Source organism: Andrographis paniculata, unplaced genomic scaffold (assembly GCF_009805555.1).
Source record: "Andrographis paniculata isolate CXL003 unplaced genomic scaffold, ASM980555v1 Contig37END, whole genome shotgun sequence".
NCBI lineage: Eukaryota > Viridiplantae > Streptophyta > Magnoliopsida > Lamiales > Acanthaceae > Andrographis > Andrographis paniculata.
The window spans coordinates 5,492,691-5,513,303 of NW_026137570.1; the positions used below are offsets into that span (position 1 = coordinate 5,492,691).

General features: G+C 35.5%; 1 protein-coding gene across 1 annotated transcript; it reads left to right on the top strand.

Annotated features, from left to right (window-relative positions):
* Nucleotides 1-568: 568 nt before the first annotated feature.
* Nucleotides 569-20,386, top strand: LOC127250326 (novel plant SNARE 13-like). Its single transcript, XM_051273540.1, has 10 exons — nucleotides 569-864; nucleotides 1,134-1,226; nucleotides 1,481-1,574; nucleotides 2,184-2,221; nucleotides 6,604-6,701; nucleotides 18,978-19,057; nucleotides 19,128-19,184; nucleotides 19,261-19,353; nucleotides 19,482-19,556; nucleotides 19,977-20,386. The coding sequence occupies exons 1-10, from the start codon at nucleotides 785-787 to the stop codon at nucleotides 20,082-20,084; spliced, it is 816 nt and encodes a 271-aa protein (XP_051129497.1). The 5' UTR covers nucleotides 569-784; the 3' UTR covers nucleotides 20,085-20,386.
* The last annotated feature ends 227 nt before the right edge of the window (nucleotides 20,387-20,613 follow it).

Genomic DNA, 20,613 nt, shown 5'->3' on the forward strand with positions numbered 1-20,613 from the left:
AAACACGCCTAGTAACTTTTAAAAGTTTAGGGTTTGCAATTTTTAACTTTAATGTATTTTTCAATTATTACATTTTTAGTATTTTATTTAATAATTTAATTTTTTTTATCTACAAATATATTTTGTCTAAATTTATACAAATTATATAAATTAATAAAAAATTACTCCTTTCGTCCACACAAAGTAAATATTTACTTTTGCCACGGTGTTTAAGAAATAATAATATTTTAATTATAGTGGGTAATTAAAAATAGTAAAATGACATTTTTGCATTTCTTTTTTGGTGTAAAAGTAACGATGTGATGTAAAGTAAGAGTATTCTTGAAAAAAAATGATATATTTAATGAAATGTTTACTTTGTAATTGAACGTCGAAAATAGAAATATGTATACTTTCTAACACAGAGTATTATACATTAATAAAATTCATATAAATTTATACAAATCCATTCAAATAAATAAATACAATCTATCATTGTAGATTTCCAAATCGATACAGAAGTTCATAAACTTGATCACAAATTAATACACCCCTTAATTACTAGTACTTAATTACTACGGCTACATTATACCGACAAAGCTAACCCTAATTCCCCATTTGATCTTTCTCCTGTCATCTCTGCGCTAACAAGCATTCTCCATCTGCCTTTCGGGATCCTGCTCGGGGTCCCCCTGGAGAATTTCTTCTGTTTCCGTCATTTTATCGAGTAGGCGGAAGTGGAAAAAGAAGACGACAATAGGCGAAGGAGGGAGGGAGGGAGTAAGGCAAGTGAAAGAGATAGAAAATGGCCAACCTGGATTTGCAGATGAATCCTCAAATGGAGCAGATCCATGGAGAAATTCGAGATACTATGCGCGCCCTCGCGTACTCTCTCTCTCCCTCTCTCACTCACACACACGCACGCACATGCCTTGTATGTTGTTTCTGCAATTTGTCCATGCCCCCGGAGATTAATTGAGTTGGCTTACGGTATTTCTATAAATGAGAATAATTTCAATAGGCTGCAAACAGGGACTTTTGATGTTAATCTTGTGTTTTCTTCTTCTATTGTATTGTAACTATATAAGCACAGTAATGATTGGGAAATTTAGCATCATCCTCATTTATTATCAATTTAATTGTGTTCTATGTAGGAATGGCTTTCAGAAGCTGGACAAAATCAAAGACCCCAATAGACAAAGTAAACAACTTGAGGACCTCACAGGGAAGATGAGGGAGTGCAAAAGGCAAGTTTGCCTCCTTTTTTTCTTCTGACTTCTTGTTATTGTATATGAGTTCTAATGCAGATCTTTGCATATTTCACATGTATGAAGAAGAGTAGAAGACAGTAGCCAAAATGAAAAAAAATTAGGAAGAAAATAATGTTGTAGGCTTTGCTTTTGAGTTTCAACTAACAGGAATAATAGCATTTTTAACATTATTCTGTAAGATATGTTTCTCGGGTCCTCCTTCGTTATTGATTGTGTGTGAAATCTTATAGATTGATTAAAGAATTTGATCGTGAAATTAAAGACGAGGAAAGCAAAAGTACTCCAGAGATTAACAAGCAACTAAGTGATGAGAAACAATCCATGGTAAGTTTGTTGCCACCAAAAATTTCTTTGCATGTCTAGATTAAGGTCATTATGTTATTGTCACAGGATTTGTAATCCCCCTGGATTTTCAGTATTAGTAGCCTTAAATTTTGCAAAGCATGCTAATTTAGGACTACTAACTAAAAGTTGATATATAGATGACAAATCTTTATTTGTTGAAGAGACAATGTGGCATAATGGATTGTAGTGGATTCGTGATTATTGGACTTTGTATTATTTTTCATTGATGACTTTGAGTTTTTGATAAGAACAAAAATCGATGATATTTTGTTGTTGGAATTGTGTTGAACTTCTAATTTACTGTGTTTCTTTTATAAGATGCTGGGACTGAAGATCATTTGGTTCTATACTTCTATTTTTGTATTATATATTAGGTGAGTCCACGTCACACCATCTCTCTGTGGATGATCTAATGTAATTAGTTTAATTGTTTTATCTTTTATGGACTCACCATTTTCTTGATCATCAAATGTGATTATCTAATGATGATACGTGCTAGTGAACTATGCTCAAAGGGGTGCCAAACCTCTGCTGTACATATTTTCTTTATGCTGTGGGCTTTCTTAAAATTGACTTCATTATATGCAGATCAAAGAGTTGAATTCATATGTAGCCTTGAGGAAAACGTAAGTTAGTTAGTTTCTGTTTTACAATATTTAATTTCAGCCTTGAGCTATTTGATTAGCGGTAATGCTTTAAGAAGTTTGCATCTGGATGATATTTCTTTTCTCAGATGCAAAATGACATGGCTTTGGTTGAACCTTTATTGTTTCTTTGAAGGTTTAAATATAAGTTGAACCATTGGAGTCTAACTGCTTCTGAACAGTAAACAATGGATTAGTTTGTGCAAGTGAGTATGTGTTCTTTTTGTGTCTTGTTGTACTTATAAATAGATCTTGATTTTATTATTAATAATTAATTTTAAAATTCTTCCAAAATGTAACATGATCTCAGAACAACATTTTTCTCTGGGTATGTTCATGTAACTGGGAATATATCCGGAAGACTAACTCTCGAATCTGAGATCCTCAACAATGCAAATCTCAAATCCTCTCACACTCTAAAAGCATCAAACCCACACTTGAAAATATCAAACCCATCCTGATCCCGTTTGTTCATTACTTTATTGACGCATCCGACCTACATCGCCACCGCCACTATGTTCTTGACTCTAAGATGACACTAGTGACAGAATGCGGTCATCAAAACTCAAAAGCACTTGCACCAGTCAATGACTGGTCAACACTGTCCATGTTTTTTGTTGCTGCTGACTCCAACCGCATGTGGAGGTGCGTCTGACATTCAATCATCAGAATTTTCTGACAACAGAGTACTAGAAATATTTCCGACCTAGCTTTAAGTTAGTTTCTAGTTTTGATTGAGTTTTTCGTTCAGTCTTCGATCTGTCCAAAGTTTCTGTCTATTATGGTTTAACGTGTCTATTGTGATAGAGGATTGCCTACACCACTGTTGTGACAAAGGATCACTGCCATTAGAAACCTTAATTTGGTCTTCTTAAGGTTTTGCACCACACTGCAATAGAGGATCACTGCCACAAGAAAGCCTAATTTGACCAGAATTTTAATTTTTTAAGGTTTAGCGCGATAGAGGATCAATTTAAATGGTCTAAAGATAATGCCTAGTTATGTATCTTATTGTGGAATTCTTTGGAATCAGTTATACTACCAACATATTAGTCATTTAAAACTTGATATGAAGTCCATCCGTACGTCGTCACCTCCGGTCTATTTTGCCAAACTCAAGCTAGCTTTTACGACACCGTATTAGGTTATTATTTACGCTTATAGCTATCGTACCATGTTTGTAAATAAGCCATGATTGCATTATTAATAAGTAACTCGTAAATTCTCCCATAATGTGACATGAGGGAAGTCCAAGGCTCTGTTCTCTTTGAATTTTATTTTATTTCTCACTATGTAATTTCATCGTTTTCAATAAAAAAAACATACCTATTGTACATGGTAAACATTATATCCAGCAACTATGCTATCTAAAAGCAACAAAAATCAAAACATATAAAAGAATGCACCTTAAGTTTGTGGCCAATATCTTCTATAAATTGTTGTATCCATACTATCTTGCGTACCGAATGTGACCTAGCTCTATATTCTACTTTGAAAATAGAGAGAGAAATTACGTTTTGTTTCTTACTCTATTAAGTATTAAGCAATATCGAATAGTAGATCTCCTATCATCCTTACACCCAACATAACCTGCATCAATGAAATATTCTGTTATGGAATTGGGTAAAATCAAGGTCTATATTAGAAGAAGGAGAAGCACCGTAGTCACTTAGGATAATTATTATTTTATTCTTTATTATTTCTCTTATTATTTTATTTACAGTTTAATTGTTAATTATGAGTCTTGGGCTTGGCCCATATGTCCACCTATATATAGGGCATATCTAGGTCATGTTAGGTTAGACAGCCATTATTTTGGTTTTGATTACAGAGGGAATTGATTTTCCTCTGTGGTACTCTATTTCCTTTGATTAGAATAAATTCTCTCTTCGATAACCCTAAGTCATAACAATTGGTCCGACCTGCCGGATACTCTGCTGACGGAATCATGCCCATCTCCAATCAACAATGATTCGAGCTATTGGAAGCAACCATTGGAGAAATACAGGAGGAGGTAAATCAGATCCGTCAGGATCTTTCCGCCAAGTTCGAGACTTTGGGAGAACATAACACGAATCAGATGGTTTCGCTGCGGCAGGAGTTGCTCGCAGCAATCAAGGCAGCGGTCGGCGGCGTCAGCGCCGCCGCTGACGCAACTGCGTCAGTGGGTCAGCCACCGACTCAATTCCCGGCGCCCTCAGCGTCGCCGCCCATAGCGCAGCATCCACTCGCGCCGGATTCTCAACCGTTATGGGGGGTTGACCCCCCGCCATGGTAGCTTTGCCACCCGCATCCTTTCAGAAGTCAGACTACCACCGTTTGATGGGATGGAGCCTATTGGTTGGGTTGCTTACGCTGAGCAACAGTTTGAACTCCAAGTGCGAACAGAACTCAAGGTTTCATTAGTGCGCATCGCCATGGAGGGTACAACGCTGCACTGGTCTCGATGGCAACACTTTCGCCACCCAACTGCCACTTGGGCGGAGTTTTCCAGAGCCCTAGTACTTCATTTTGATGATCGTGACGTAGGGAGCCCCCTACGAGCGCCTTGCCACACTTTGGCAAAAAGAGAGAGTTGATCAGTATATCAACGAGTTTATCCAACTGGCGACACAGGTGCCAGGCTTAACGGATGAGCATTGCCTCGGATACTTCATGGGGGGATTGTAACAGAACATCCGCAATCGTCTGAGGACACTAGACCCTAAAGATTTGGACTCAGCTATCCAAACCAACCGTAGGATTGAGTGGGAATTCAATGCTGGTTCTGCAACCGCCTGGTCAATTTGCGAGTTCGCGCCTTAGCAGTGGAGCGCAAATTAGACCTCCAGTAGGTTCCTCTAGTCTTGAGAATGACATCGGGAACAGTACAACAGGCACGGACATCAGCTCCACTGGCGGACGCCCGGTGGGTTCAGACCAGTCCTCTGTGCGAGTTCTCTTCCGGAAACTGAGTCATGAAGAGTATCGTGAATGTCAGTCTAAGCGACGTTGTTATCGCTGTAAGGAGCCTTATACACCATTGCATAAGTGTGCGAGCAAGTCGCTTCAAACTTGTGTGGTGGACCTAGACATGAATTGGTTGGCCGAGCTAAAAGAGATGGACAAGGTCGAAGGGTGGACAGAAGATGAGGTCAGATCCAAGGAGCTCGAACACATGGCGGTAGAGGGGACAAGCTCATTCCTCAAGTTTTGATACATTGGCGCGGACTAATGTATAAGGATTCAACTTGGGTTGATGAAGAGGAATTGCGCTTCCAGTTCCCTGGCTTCCGCCTTGAGGACAAGGCGGTTTTCAAGAGGGATGGAGTTGTTATGGAGTTGGGTAAAGTCAAAGTCTATATTAGAAGAGGGAGAAGCACCGTAATCACTTAGGATAATTATTATTTTATTCTTTATTATTTCTCATATTATTTTATTTACTATTTAATTATTGATTATGAGTCTTGGGCTTGGCCCATATGTCCGTCTATATATAGGGCGCATCTAGGTCATGTTAGGTTAGACCGTCATTATTTTGGTTTTGATTACAGAGCGAATTGGTTTTTCTTTGCGGTACTCTATTTCCTTTGATTCGAATAAATTATCTCTTCGATAACCCTAAGTCATAACATATTCCATTAGAGTAACCTTTTTCTTAAAATAGGCCTTGTCTACAAGCTCATAACATAAAAAACTTTGAAAGAGCCCTGTGAAGGATTGTAGGCGATTTCATAAACTCTCTTAAAACACAAACTGTAAATGCAACCACAGAACGAGTTATTGTCAAAAAATAGCGGGCTGCAAGGTGGATGGTGAGTTGAATGGCAGTAGTGAGGAACAACGAATGACGAGCAGACGTGTTCTCCAACAAATGAGTGGATGTGTGGCATGCACGCACAGCATGGGGTGCTGGAAGGCTTTGAATAGAAGTACGGGTTGAATCTAAAAAGTAATCATGGTGATTTCCCCATACCCATAAGAAAGAAATCCGTACCCACTTACTCAACAAACTCACTCTAATCTATCAAGTATCCATTTTTGGTCATCAGCGCCTAATTGTGCTGATATCATGTTGTCAATAGGCATCTTCTTGTTTTACAAAGAGAGGTTTCACATTTTGCATATATGACATTAGGAGTCTATCGAAATGTTTAAATTCTAATAATCGTGTTTGAACAAAAATCTATATAAACTATGTAGTCAACAAGACAAGAAGATGAAAATGGGTGTTTGTGTTTAAAATAATGAAGTGTCAGTATATACATAGTAAATGTTTATGATATCTACATGTCAGTAATTGGTTTTATTTCAGGAATTTTCCCTGTCTTTCTCTTTGAATGCCTTCTTTATTTTCATTTCTTCTGCTTCTCACTGTTGTACAGTTACATGAGCACTCTTGGTAACAAAAGGGTTGAACTTTTGGATGAGGGGCTCCAGGGAAGTGAGCCAACGGCTGATGAGAATGTTCAAGTAGCATCAGGTAGTATAATATGCCTAGGGTCCTTTTACTGTTTGGTTTCATTTTAAACATGAATTAACCATATAATGCGAAATGGGAGCAGCCTAAACCGGGAAAACGTCATTTTCACCCACAATAGGATTTTTTTTAGTAAAATATATTCTATAAAAGAAGTATTTCATGTCACTATGTTATATGCTGGCAGATATTAACTTTCAACCATCTATTTCCTAATTGATTGCCACCTGTGTTTTCTCCTGTAATTTTTATTCTGCCAATGTATTGTCATTTATTGTCTTGTGCGAAGGTTCTTGCTTCTGCTACCTAACTTCTTTTTTAAACTTATATTCTCTTTCTTTAATCTTTTGTGCTTAGTCTTATTACTTCCGCTAAAGTTTATGCAGGCATTATCTATTTAAGAGAAAAGGTTATTCTTAGTGTGACTTTACTCATATGACCTTGTGATGAAAATTCCACTATGATGCCCTGTCATATATGGCAATTCATAATTTGAGTTATCTTTGTTTTACTTCTGAAGAACAAATATATTCTTTGAGCGGTTTTTGTTTGGTTTTTCCATCTTATTGTTATCATTATTATTTTGAATGGACGCATTAACACAATAAGATATTCCTTTCCTTGGATATTGCAATATTTCAAACACACCAACTGATGTGTAAAACTGATTATTTTTGTCAAAAAGTTGAATGCTGACAATTTGTTTCATTCCCAAAACTTGATGATCTTCTTTGGTTACAATACAAAGTATATATAGGATTAAGAGGGCTGATCTATGTGCTAAGTACCCTTATGAAATGCTAAATTATAGGTAATTTACAGTTAATGAGACTAATTTATAAGCTAACTTAATGGCTAGACAATCTAACTATAATTAATAGGCTAATTACAATTAATGAGAGGATAGACTAATTACAATTAATGAAAGGATAATCTATAGGCTAAGTTAACCTATAATAGCATCCCCCATCAAATTGATGCTGGATGATCAAGAAGCATCAATTTGCCAACAAGAAACTGATGTTCCTGTTGAGTAAGGGACTTCGTAAGCATATCAGCAATTTGTAAAACAATGGACACATGAGGAACGAATAGAATGGCAATCCACCTCAATATGTTTGGTACGGTTGTGAAAGACCGGATTGGTAGCAATCTGAATGGCACTTGTATCATGAAGAGGGGTGGGAGCCGATCGAGGAAAGCCAAGCTCAGTCAACAACCCTCTAAGCCATTGATTTCAGAGCAAGTGGCAGACATTGCACGATATTCAGATTCAGTAGAAGATTTGGAAACTCGATCCTAATTCTTACTCTTCCAAGAGATCAAGGCATCCTCATGAAACACCAACCTGTGACTGAGCGACGTGTATCCGGACAGGCAGCCCAATAAGCATCGCAATAGGCAGAAAGGCGCTTAGAAGACCCACCGGGAAAGAATAATCCGCGATAAGAAGTGCTATGGAGATACCTTAGAATGCGATGAACTGTAGCCAAATGCAAATGTCGAGAGGAGTGCATGAATTGACTCACTTGTTGGATAGCAAAAGAGATGTTTGGTCTGGTAATAGTTAAGTAGGCTCTCCACGAGTTGTCGATACAAAGATGGATTAGGAAGAAGTTCCCCATCGTCCCTATAATACTTGACATTCATCTCTAGGGGAGTATTAACCGCAGAAGAACCTTTCAGTCCTGCTAGAGCAATTAAATCATGAATATACTTATGTTGATGTAAGAAAATACCCGATGAAGCAGAGTGAACTTCCAGCCCTAAGAAATATGTAAGAACGCCAAGATCTTTCATGTGAAACTGAGTCGTGAAGGTGCTGCTGAAGTTTAGAAATTAATACAGAATCTGTTCCGGTGACCACAATATCATCAGCATATACCAAAAGAAGGACAATCCCCGTAGTTGTCTTATGAAGAAACAAAGATGTCCTGCGAGAGCAATTAAATCATGAATATACTTATGTTGATGTAAGAAAATACCCGATGAAGTAGAGTGAACTTCCAGCCCCAAGAGATATGTAAGAACACCAAGATCTTTCATGTGAAACGAGTTGTGAATGTGCTGCTGAAGTTTAGAAATTAATACAGAATCTGTTCCGGTGATCACAATATTATCTGCATATACCAAAAGGACAATCCCCGTAGCTGTCTTACGAAGAAACAAAGATGTGTCATATTGGCTTTGCATAAACTGAAATTGCAGTAATGTGGAACGAAACTTTTCAAACCATGCACGGGGGGCTTGCTTTAAGCCATACAAGGAACGATTCAACTTACAAACTTCTTTAGAAGAAGAGGAGAGCAAACCCGGCGGAGGTTTCATGTAAATATCCTCCTTTGAGATCACCATAAAGGCAAGTATTTTTTACATCCATTTGGTGAAGCGTCCAACCTCGAGAAACTGCAATTGCAAGAATTGTTCGTACAATAGTCGCTTTAGCCACATGAGCATATGCAACACCCCGGTCGGCTCAAACCGGAGTGTCACCGCCACGCTACAACGGAAGGCTCGTCATCAACTACATTATGGCGCTGAGGCTAAAATCAATGAACACAAACAACTAAATAGGAATTTAAAATTAAAGCGCACCGACTTATCAATTAAATAAGTGAAGTTCGAGTAAAAACAATAAGTTGGAAATAGTTCAAAAGGCATTAGTCCTTTTGCTCTCTGAAGGTGCGGGGGATAACAGTGCGACTTTATCATCCCTTTAAAGGCTTCTCACGGTAATCCAACCAAGTTGTTCCCGAGAGCCTTCTCATTATTCCACCACTTCCTGGCCGATCCTTCCAAGTAATATGCGGCTATCATAGTCTTCTCTCCTTCTGGGCATTTCACGACCTCAAATATCGTCTCTAAACAATCCAACCATTATCCTAAAATAGTAGGGTCCGATTGACCAATGAAAGTCGAAGGACTATGACGTAATATTGCATCCATAGCACTCCGGGGCTGCCGAGCGAACTGTCCAAGGTTGGGTTTGAAGGTCGAACGGGACTCTGAACTGGAGGCTTGGGGTTTTGGGATTGCTTACTCTCAACCTTTTCGTCGGACTCAGGTACCATAGGAGGCTGACGAGCACGCCTAGGGGGCATATGCTAATCGAGACTAGACCTAATAAACCTCGCTAATCAAGACTAGGCCTAATAAATTCTAACTAATCAAATAGTATAACCAATGCACCTAAACACAGAATAAACATAAAATGCAATGCATGCCATGAATGCACCCAAACCCGACTAAGCCTATGATCTTATTGATTTTAGAAATTTTGAAATCTTCAAGTTTTATTAACCAAGAAGCATGAGCCTTTAACCTAGGCTCTGTTACCAACTGTAACACCCCGGTTGGCACAAACCGGAGTATCACTGCTACGCCACACCGGAAGGCTCGTTCATCAACTAATGAGCTCTACGTTGTGACGCTAAGGCTAAAATCTATGAACACTAACAACTAAATAGGAATTTAAAATTAAAGCGCACTAGTTTATCAATTAAATAAGTTCAAAAGGCATTAGTCCTTAAACATAATTAATGAATTTTAAAAGCTAACTAGAAGATAAAGTAGAGATAGTTCTCCCTGATAGATCATATGACGTGGATGCATCATTTAGGTATAACAGAAGCATCATCTATAAAAAGGTTGTAAAAAGAGGGTCAACACAACGGATGAGTAAGCACAATTAATCGAAGATAAATTGATACGGTATAAGTCATGATTCACGTGTAAATGCCACAAAATCATTTAAAAAGGATAATTTGAATGAATTGTAACATATCACATAAGGATAACTTACACGTCTTTTAGTGCCTCCCTTACATCTCATTTTCATTCTCAAATAACGGTGATGAACACACTATGAAGAAAACTCCACTAGGCTTTAATTAGGGCCGGCTTGACCCGGTTTTTCAACCTTATTATTTCGTATGGCACGTAACATAATTACATATAACAAACATAGGGTCACAACCCTCAAGAAAAGCTCCACAATGTGTACCTAAGGGTTCGAAGCCCAAAGTACATGGAAGTCAATTTATTTTTTAGTTTGCGAGGGGCGCCAGATGACCCACAACCCTCCAATTTCCAATATAACATACCAAGATGGGATTGTACGCAATCCATCTCTCTATCACGGATGACAGTCTAAAGACCTTTTTATCGTGAATAACGAGCATCTCAGAATCACCCAAAGATGGAACCAGTCATCTCGATCCACCGACCTAGCCCATTCGGGTTCTAGTGCGAGGTTAGCTTGTTATCCTAAATACCGGTATACCCTCACGTGTTTGCAAGGCACAGAGTTGGAAAGCTATGCTTTATCATCCAAACAATCGACGAGTTGATCGGACTCGACGGGTAGTTTTAATTACCAATTTGACACAATACTCAACATGCTATTATGCAAATTTTAGAAAGAATTTTAACCTCAAAATATTCAAATGGTCAACATTAACCAACCAAAAAGTATAATATTAAAACCCAACAAGTTCGCTATTATCTTACTTTATTTCGCCAAATAAACATTTGAATAATATGTTCTTCATAATAGGCATGATCCAACTCAAAAAATCATAATATTTAAATATAAATTATAATTTTTTTTTTCAAAAAAACCATAACTAGGTTAGGGCAAAACTAAGGTTTCAAACCAATTTCACAAATTCTACGATTGTCAATTTAGAATACTATAGTAATCTTCACATAAACCATATGGGACATTATAATCAACTTTCTAAAAGAAATTAGCAAAACCTAACACTTTTAGGGCAAATTCATTTGAAAATAATTTTGAAAAATATCAATAGAAGGGGCCTAGAGATTAGAATATATCTTCTATCTAAGATTAATCCCACTTACCTTAAGAGAAAAATCCAAGAGGAGAAGAGTTTTGGAGGAGAAGAATTCCAAGGAAGAAGAAGAGGCGCTGGGGCGGCGGCTGGCGGCCGATCGCTGTTCTGCTTTTTCCTCTCTTATTTTGTTTTATTTTATATTTTATCAAACGTAAAAGACTTGAGCCTTTATTATTTATTTTACTCCTAATTTTAACCAAATTCTTTAGTTTCTTACACTAGAAGCCCAAAATAAAATTTGTCCGACTCTGGCTCAGACTCCGGCAAGTTCCGGCGAACTTCTGCGATTATTTGCCACATGAGCATATGTCTCATCATAGTCCATTTCATATTCTTGCCGGTTACCAAGAGCAACCAACCGAGCTTTATACCTTTCCAAAGTCCCATTGTAATGTAATTTCACTGAATATACCCATTTACATCTGATCGGCTTGACAGTAGGTGGACATGGAACAATATTCCAAATGTGATTCTCTTGAAGAGCCTGATGTTCATCGTTCATAGCCTTTTTCCAACACTCATGCTTAACTGTCTGTGAGTAAGAGGGTAGAACAAAATTTGCAGATAACGTAGCACTGCGTGATGAATGATAATCACCATACCTATCAGGAGGCCAAGAAATTCGACTAGAGCGTCGTAATGTAGGTTGGGCAGAACGGTTGCCAAGCTTGGAGAAATATCAGGTGACTAATTTGGATCTAGAAAGGGTTGTGGAGCATAGCGCCTGTATTCATATCCCAACTTGAACCGGGAAAAAGAGAAAATCATTTTGTTGAAACCCGGAAGAGTTGCAATATTTGGCACTGAATGATCATAATTTGGAAAGAATAACTCATGCTCAAAGAAGACAACATTACGAGAAATACGAATCCTTTGGGACAATGTACTATATCCCAAAAATGCGCATTTAACATATTGAACCGAAAGTTTGTGATGTCATTAACAGGTAATTTTACAAAACAAACACAACCAAATATACCCAGATGATCATACCGAATATGGTGCTTATAAAGACGGAAATAAAGAGACTCAAAGTCTTGAATATGAGATGGCAATTTATTTATAAGCTAAACTGCAGTGGTTAGAGCTTCTACCCAAAATCTACCGGAACAGAAGAATCAAGTAACAATGTACGAGTGACATCTAAGAGGTGACGATCCTTTCGCTCTGCCATATCATTCTGTTGCGGAGTATTTGGACAAGAGTGTTGTGAAAGGATTCCCTTGTCTTTAAAAAATTCTTGGAATATGTATTCTCCACTAGAGTCAGATTGAAGAACTTTAATAGTATTACAAAATTGGGTTTCAACAAAGGAGACAAAATTTTGTAATACCGAAAAGACCTCAGATTTGGAACGAAGAAAATAAACCCAAGTAAAACGACTATAGTCATCAATAGAAGTCACAAAGTCTTATAGTGAGCATGAGAAATAACATGTGTAATCCCCCATGCATCACTATGAATTACATCAAAGCATTTATTCGCATGACCAGCAACCATAGGAAAATGGAGTACTTTACTTTTTCCTAATTTACAAGCTGAACAATCAAGAGAATAACCGGAGAGATGTTTACCCGATAAAACAAATTTCAAAAAATGAGACAAAAATAAATGAGTTAGGATGTCCTAAACGCTTATGCCACACATTACTTTTATTAGGAACAACAGAACATGCCAAGAAAGCATTACAAAGGATAGGGATATGGAGAGGAAACATGCGTCCCACTTTAGGCCCCTTCGCGATCACGGTCCCCGACACCTGATCCTGCACACAACAGCCATTTCGAGAAAAGTGCACATCATAGTTGTTTTTGACCAATTGCCCAATAGAAAGTAGATTATTAGAAAGTTCAAAGAAAGACATCTTTGAAAATAGGAGTAACATCACCAACACCATTGATGGATAAATTGGTTCCATTAGCGACCTGAATATATTCTGAACCATGTTAGGGACGGATATTTTCCAGCAACTTAGCTGAGCTTGTCATGTGATTTGAAGCACCCGAATCTACCAGCGAAGGCCGAGAAAAAGAATTTTGTGAATTACCTTTAAGTCCAAGGGCTGAGAATGCTGAGAATATCATTTGCTGCACCATTTCAGGAGTGAGAGCACTCGATTGAGTATCATTGGCTCCATGTTGAGTGTGTTTTGAGGACTCGTCTTGAGTCTGATCAATAGAGTTACCAACAGTTGCTTGAAAAGCAGTGGTGTGCCAATTTTGAGGACGGATTGAACAGTCTTTGATGATGTGTCCCTACCGTTTGCAATAGTTGCAGAATTTTCTATTACAATTTGCAATGATGTGTCCATAATTCTTGCAACTATAACATTGCACCTTACTCATCTCTTGAGCCTTCCTTTTTGATTGAGCAACATAAGCTAGTGGTGTTGAATTCAACTTCTCATGTTCAAGAGTGGCTTGTGTGAGGAGACGTTGCTCCTCACGAAGTAATTCACCAAAACATTCTTCCGACGTAGGAGGATGACAAAGCATAAGATTAGACCGAACATTCTCAAAATCAGATCTCGATTTTATCAGAAATTGATCTCACTTGCCAATTTTATAAACCACCAATACGTCAGAGAGTGCCTTTTTGGAGTCAGTAGCACAAATATTTTCTGACAATTCACACCATAAGATTTGAAAACCTGAAAAATACTCCTGAATGAATAGACTGCCTTGAGTGTAATTTTCAATCTCACATTCCAAATGAAATTTTCGTGCTGAGTCACGTTGACAATAAACTTCCTATAAATATACCCACATTTCTTTAGCAGTTTTATATAGGCGCAAATTAGGAATGATTTGAGAATCGCAAGAATTTATAACCCAAGACATTACCCATGCATCCTCGATCGTCCATTGAGCCATTCTAGTGGCATCGGTAGGTGGAGTAGTCTCATCAATATGTCCCCATAGCCCCTTGTCCAGTAACATACAACTGGAATTGGATTTCCCATGTTGAATAATTCTTTCCTGTAAACTTGTCACAAAATTCAGAATCTTATTATCTGGTAGTCATGTGTAATCCCAAAAAAACCCGAAAAAATACCAGAATATTTCCCAACGGAAGGATCAAATACCAAAGATTTCTCAATAGTAACAGAAACCAAAACTAGGACAATTCTAAACCAAGAGCTCTGATACCATGACAATTTGTTTCATTCCTAAAACTTGATGATCTTCTTTGGTTACAATACCATGACAATTTGTTTCATTCCCAAAACTTGATGATCTTCTTTGAGTACAATACAAAGTATAAATAGGATTAAGAAGGGCTGATCTATATGCTAAATTATAGGTAATTTACAATTAATGAGACTAATTTATAGGCTAACTTAATGGCTTGACAATCTAATTGTAATTAATAGGCTAATTACAATTAATGAAAGGCTAATCTATAGGCTAAAAAAACCTATACTATCAATTGCATCATTTACATATAGCCAATAAAGTTTTCATGGGATTTCTTTTGCATTTTAGTCAGCTTGTTGCGCTTGTTTGCTACAGAGACAGTAAATTTGCGGAAATAGCTAACTAGAATATGTTATTGCTTCTACATTTCATGTGTGTTGAGGTGAGGTTAAACAAATTATACATGTCTTGTCCACTCTTTTCCGTTATCAAGAATGAAAGGTGCAAAGATGAACAAAAACCATACCATATATATCTTATTGTGCATAATCATCTATCTAATAAAATATAGGGTAAATTATATTACATCTCTTTGTGTTTTAGTAAAAATGCACAAAACACCTCATGTTTTATTTATTGCGTAAAACCCCATTTTGTTGAATTAAAATGTGCACAAAACACTCTCTTCGTCCAAAAATGATGTTTGGGTGTCAATATGAACCTAATTATGCAAGTTTTATACAAATAAAAGACGTAAAATATCTTAAATAGTTTTTCTTTGGATAAAATAATTAAATAAATAATTATTAATTGTTCATTTTATAGTTTTTTTGGAGACAAATTGTTATTTAAATTTTACAAAAACTATAAAAAAGAATTGATCAATTATTAATTAATTTATTTATTCAAAATAAATTATTTGAGATATTTTATGTCTTTTATTTGTATAACACTTGCATAATTAAGTTCGTATTACATCAAACATTAGCTTTGGATGAAAGCGGTGTTTTGTGCAAACTTTAATTTAACACAAGAAATTTTACGCTATAAATAAAACACGAGGTGTTTTGTGCATTTTTACTAAAATACAAGTGGGTTTGTATAATTTACTCTAAAATATATAGAGAATAAAAACACGTATACACATACTTCTAATACTCCATCTCATGCTAGAGCTTCTATGTTGCTCATACTCAAGTTGTCACTAATTTACAACTTGCTTTGAAGGTGTGAGCATAATTCTTGTTGTTCATAAGTGTCTCTTAATAGAGTTGCAATCATTAAAATGTTTGATCCTTGTGAAATATTTGTGTTTAGTTTGTGGTCTCGAATTAGACTCATTATTTATCATATTTTTTTTTTCCTAAAAAACATTACATTAAATACTACTCTCTCCGTCGCAACTCAAAGTACCCTATTACCTTTCTTTATTAGTTTCTTTTGTCTTACTCAAAAGTATTCATTTCTTATTTTAGTTAAAGTAATTATATACTAATATCAAAATACCTTTAATTTTTACTTAAATTACAAACATACAATTACAAATACAATTATTTTATATATAAAGTTAAAGATAAAAATGTCAATATTTTACCACTTCCACTAACTAATAAAATATTATTATTTCTTAATTTACTACAAAACTCCAAAGGGGTACATTCTAGTGGAACGGAGGGACTACTATTCATTTAAAATGCTACAGCTAAAACTCATTTGTATCCAATACATCTATTAAGCACTTATTTATATCATATCAAAAATATATTTCTATTCAAATTTTTATCCTTCCCTAACTAACAATCCACATATTGATTTGTTTGGAGGTCTGGACTTAGGGGGGTGTAATCAATATAGATTTTATTGGATTTCATTGGACTCTTAAAATCTGGGTGTATTCAATCCAGATTTTAAAAAGTCTTTTAAAATTTTGGTGTATTTAATCCAAACTTTTAAAAGTTTTTTAAACTCTGGGTGTATTCAATTCAGATTTTTAAAAGTCTTTTAAAATTTGGGTGTATTCAACAATCCATGGACTTTAAAAATCATGGATTTTGTTGGATTGTTTAATAAAATTGTTTAAAACATAACACTATAGAATCTCTTTTTATGAGGTGAGATTTCAAAGGATTCTCAAAATTAGTAAAAAAGTACATATTATTTTATTTATATCATTAATAACTATTTATTATTTTATTATAATAATATCAATAAGATAAGAAAATTTAAATGTTTAATATAAAAATTACAAATATTTTAAAGTTTTATATATTTGAAATAATATTAAAAATTATATATATAAAATAACAAATAAACTTGTTCGAATGGTTCAAATTAAAATTATCAGTTTTAATGTTTGGAAATGTCAAATCAAATTTAAACTTTCCATAATTTTAATTTATATTTTCTTATTTCGATTTTAGTTCGGTCAGTTCAAAAACCACCGATTATACTTGACAATGTTAGTTTATGTTTATTCCTTTTTAATTATTTTATTTTTAATTTTTTTATTAATAAAAATTGTAATCTTAATGTGATTTTATTTATAAATATTTTTTTGTATAAAAATTCATATAAATAATAATAATAACAATTTAATAGATTGTTATAAAATAAAAATTAATTACGCTGAATATATATTAAATCCGATCAAAATAATACTATAACAAAAATATAAATTTAAAAATATTATTATTATTAAAATAAAATAAAAATGAGAATAATAATAAATATTTTTTTTTTAGAACTAATTTACTTTTAATATTTTTGTTAAATATTTGAAATTTTTTATATACATACAAGTGTACTGCATATATTTGAAATATATAAATCAATAAAAAAATATTTAATTTACAAATTTATAAAGTCTAATGAAGTCTAGGGAAATTAATAGTAGAATAGTAATAATATGCATTTCAGGAAAATTTTTATTATTTCAGGAAAATCCATTTTCAGGAAATGCATATTCGAAATAGTAGAAAACTGGGATTTGGGGTGTAAAGAAACACACCCTTAGATTCTTGGCTATATATATGAATTTCGGATTACCAACATGAGTAGGAAGTGCACTGTAGCATATATATATCCACAACTGTGTAAGACATAGCCTGTATGCACTAAAAATTTCCACAGTATTTTGTTAATAACTACACCTTGCAAGGTTCCTCCAAGATAGGTGCATTGTCCAGAAGTGGATTCTGTTTCTTCCTTTGAACCCACAGCTTAGATCTTCTGATGCCATTGCTTTAACTAACAAACTTTTTCCAGGATCTCCCTTCATATATCTTTGTATCAAGAGAAAATTCATGTGACTAGATTGAGACTTCTGTTATAACTGGCTAACTAAAAATGCTGGAAGTGATATATGATTGAGACTTAGTGCTTGAAACTTCAGAAAATGCAAGGAAGAAGGATGAGACTTGACTACATTTGGTGTAGATACACCTGATTTGTTTAGCCAGTACTTTAATAATAGTGGATGTCAAATAAGCTAGGATTTGTAAATGAGGAAGATCGATCTGGGCTACTGGAGAGGTAGTTTCTTTGGGGTAATCAACTGAGATGTAAGAGAATGCAAGGGCATATGTAAGATTTGCAAGCTTTAGGATTACAACATGAATTTTTTTTTTGTGTACGAGAGTGTCTGAGCAATATACACTTGATGGAACGATTTGTGATCATGACCCGCGCAAAAATTGGAACAAAAGGACTAAGAAATACAAAGTTAGAGATAGAACAGTGATTTATTGCATGAGAAAGGAATATGAAATAAGCAAGGAGAAGATATGCAGTGGGTGCAACACCCTCGAGAATAATATGTAGGAACATGCATATGTATCGTCATGGACTCATGGTGCATATCTCCTATGTGATATGATTGTGTTTGAGCTCAGATAGCCCGTTTTGGTGTGAGGTCCACGGACAGTTGTTCTGTTTGCAATCCTCTGAGAGTCACATAATTTAAAAATACAGTATACTAGTATAGTGCATTATTGGTCATATCAAAGGGGGAAATTTGATGTATTCATCTGTAATACATGCATTCCCATTATAGATGATTGGGGGATTACTAAGATGAAAACAAATCACACAATTATATTACTTTCTTCTTAATCAAAGTAACCATAGGAACATGTTTACCATGAAATACGAAGAAGAAAAAAAAAGGGAGAACAAATGAGAATCAATATCCTGATATATTCTATCATTTTTTTTACTATGTTGGTAACTGGATGTTCATTCTCACTTGATAACCACTGCTAACTGTTTTCCATATTTTTATGGTGTAGAAATGTCTACCCAGGAACTTATCAAGGCTGGAAAGGACACAATGCTTGAAACTGACCAAGCTATTGAACGCTCTAAACAGGTGAGTAAAACTTGTGTGCACAGTCTCAAACTCATGGGTATGCATATTCTAAACTTATTTTTACTTGCAGGTTGTTCACCAAACTATTGAAGTGGGGACACAAACTGCCACAACATTAAAGGGTCAAGTGAGTTCAGCTTTGTGCTTTACTTATTTGCAGGTTCTTTTCTAATACATACACGTTTATGTTTGAATGTTTGTAGACTGAACAAATGGGCCGCATTGTGAATGAACTTGACACAATTCAGTTCTCTATCAAAAAGGCTTCCCAGCTTGTTAAGGAGATCGGTAGGCAGGTATTTTAGTTGGATAAACTGCCACTTCCACTGCTGTTTGCAAATAATTACCTAATTTGGAATTTTCCTTGTCTTTGGTTTCATACTATTATCATTGATTGATATTACTAATTTTCATGTGTTTGTAGGTGGCTACTGATAAATGCATCATGCTTTTTCTTTTTCTGATTGTATGTGGAGTTATTGCGATAATTGTTGTGAAGGTATGCTCCTAGACTCTAAATTCTCATTGAACACTGACTTATTTATGAATGAGAATATATGTTCAAGTGAATACTGGATTTTGTAATGTCCAGTCTACTTGAGTCAAACACGATGAGATAATCTATCTGTACAGGTCAACATTTCAGATGCTTGCTGATTTCGTTTTTCTGTGACTGAAATCATTTATTAGTCTTGATTTCCCCTATTTGGTTGGATAAGTTTTTCTTTATCATAGTAATTTTAGGAATAATTTTGGCCACCCCCTGTTACTTAACAGATGTACACTGCATGGTATAGTCTCAACATGTACCTTGCATTTCTTCTAGGCATGGTTTCTTAGTTTGCTAATTAAGCTTACGTCCTCAGTATTTTGAAAAGGTAACATGAACTATTGCTGATTATAGTTTTTGTTCTGTTAGATTGTGAATCCAAACAACAAAAGTATTAGGGATATTCCTGGACTGGCTCCTCCGGCTCCATCAGCAAGAAGATTGTTGTATGCACAGCCAGAAGGCAATTTTGTGTAACTAGCTGTCCCAGATATGGCCACATGTGTCTTCCAATTTGATTGTCAATGAGGTAATGACAACTCTATGTGGGGCTGCTGCATTTGCTTCTTGATTGAGCTCTGCCTATTTGTATCTTCTCAATGTATAGTTAGAGGTTGCATCACTCATTGTTCATATGAGTCATCGATGTGGTTAAATGTGGTACTTGGACCTTTAGAGTGAGTGATTTGAATGTTTAATTTCTCCTTCATTCTTGTAAATCATTTGTTGTCATAACTTTCTGGCACTTCTGTTTATGAGGATATGGTCTGAGTTGATCATTGCGATTGCACTTTTGGTGGATTAATTTCATATAAAAAGAGGCTTGTATGTATTGGTGCTGAGATGTATTAGCTCCTTACGTGGATGATGAAAACTTCGTTTCTACCTCGCATAGATTAATTTGGCAGCTAAATGTAGCTTAGTCCTTAGGATTGGACTCATTATTATGCATGTATGGTGGTAATTGCCCTGGCCTAGAATATAAGTGAACTTGGATGTAGCCTGA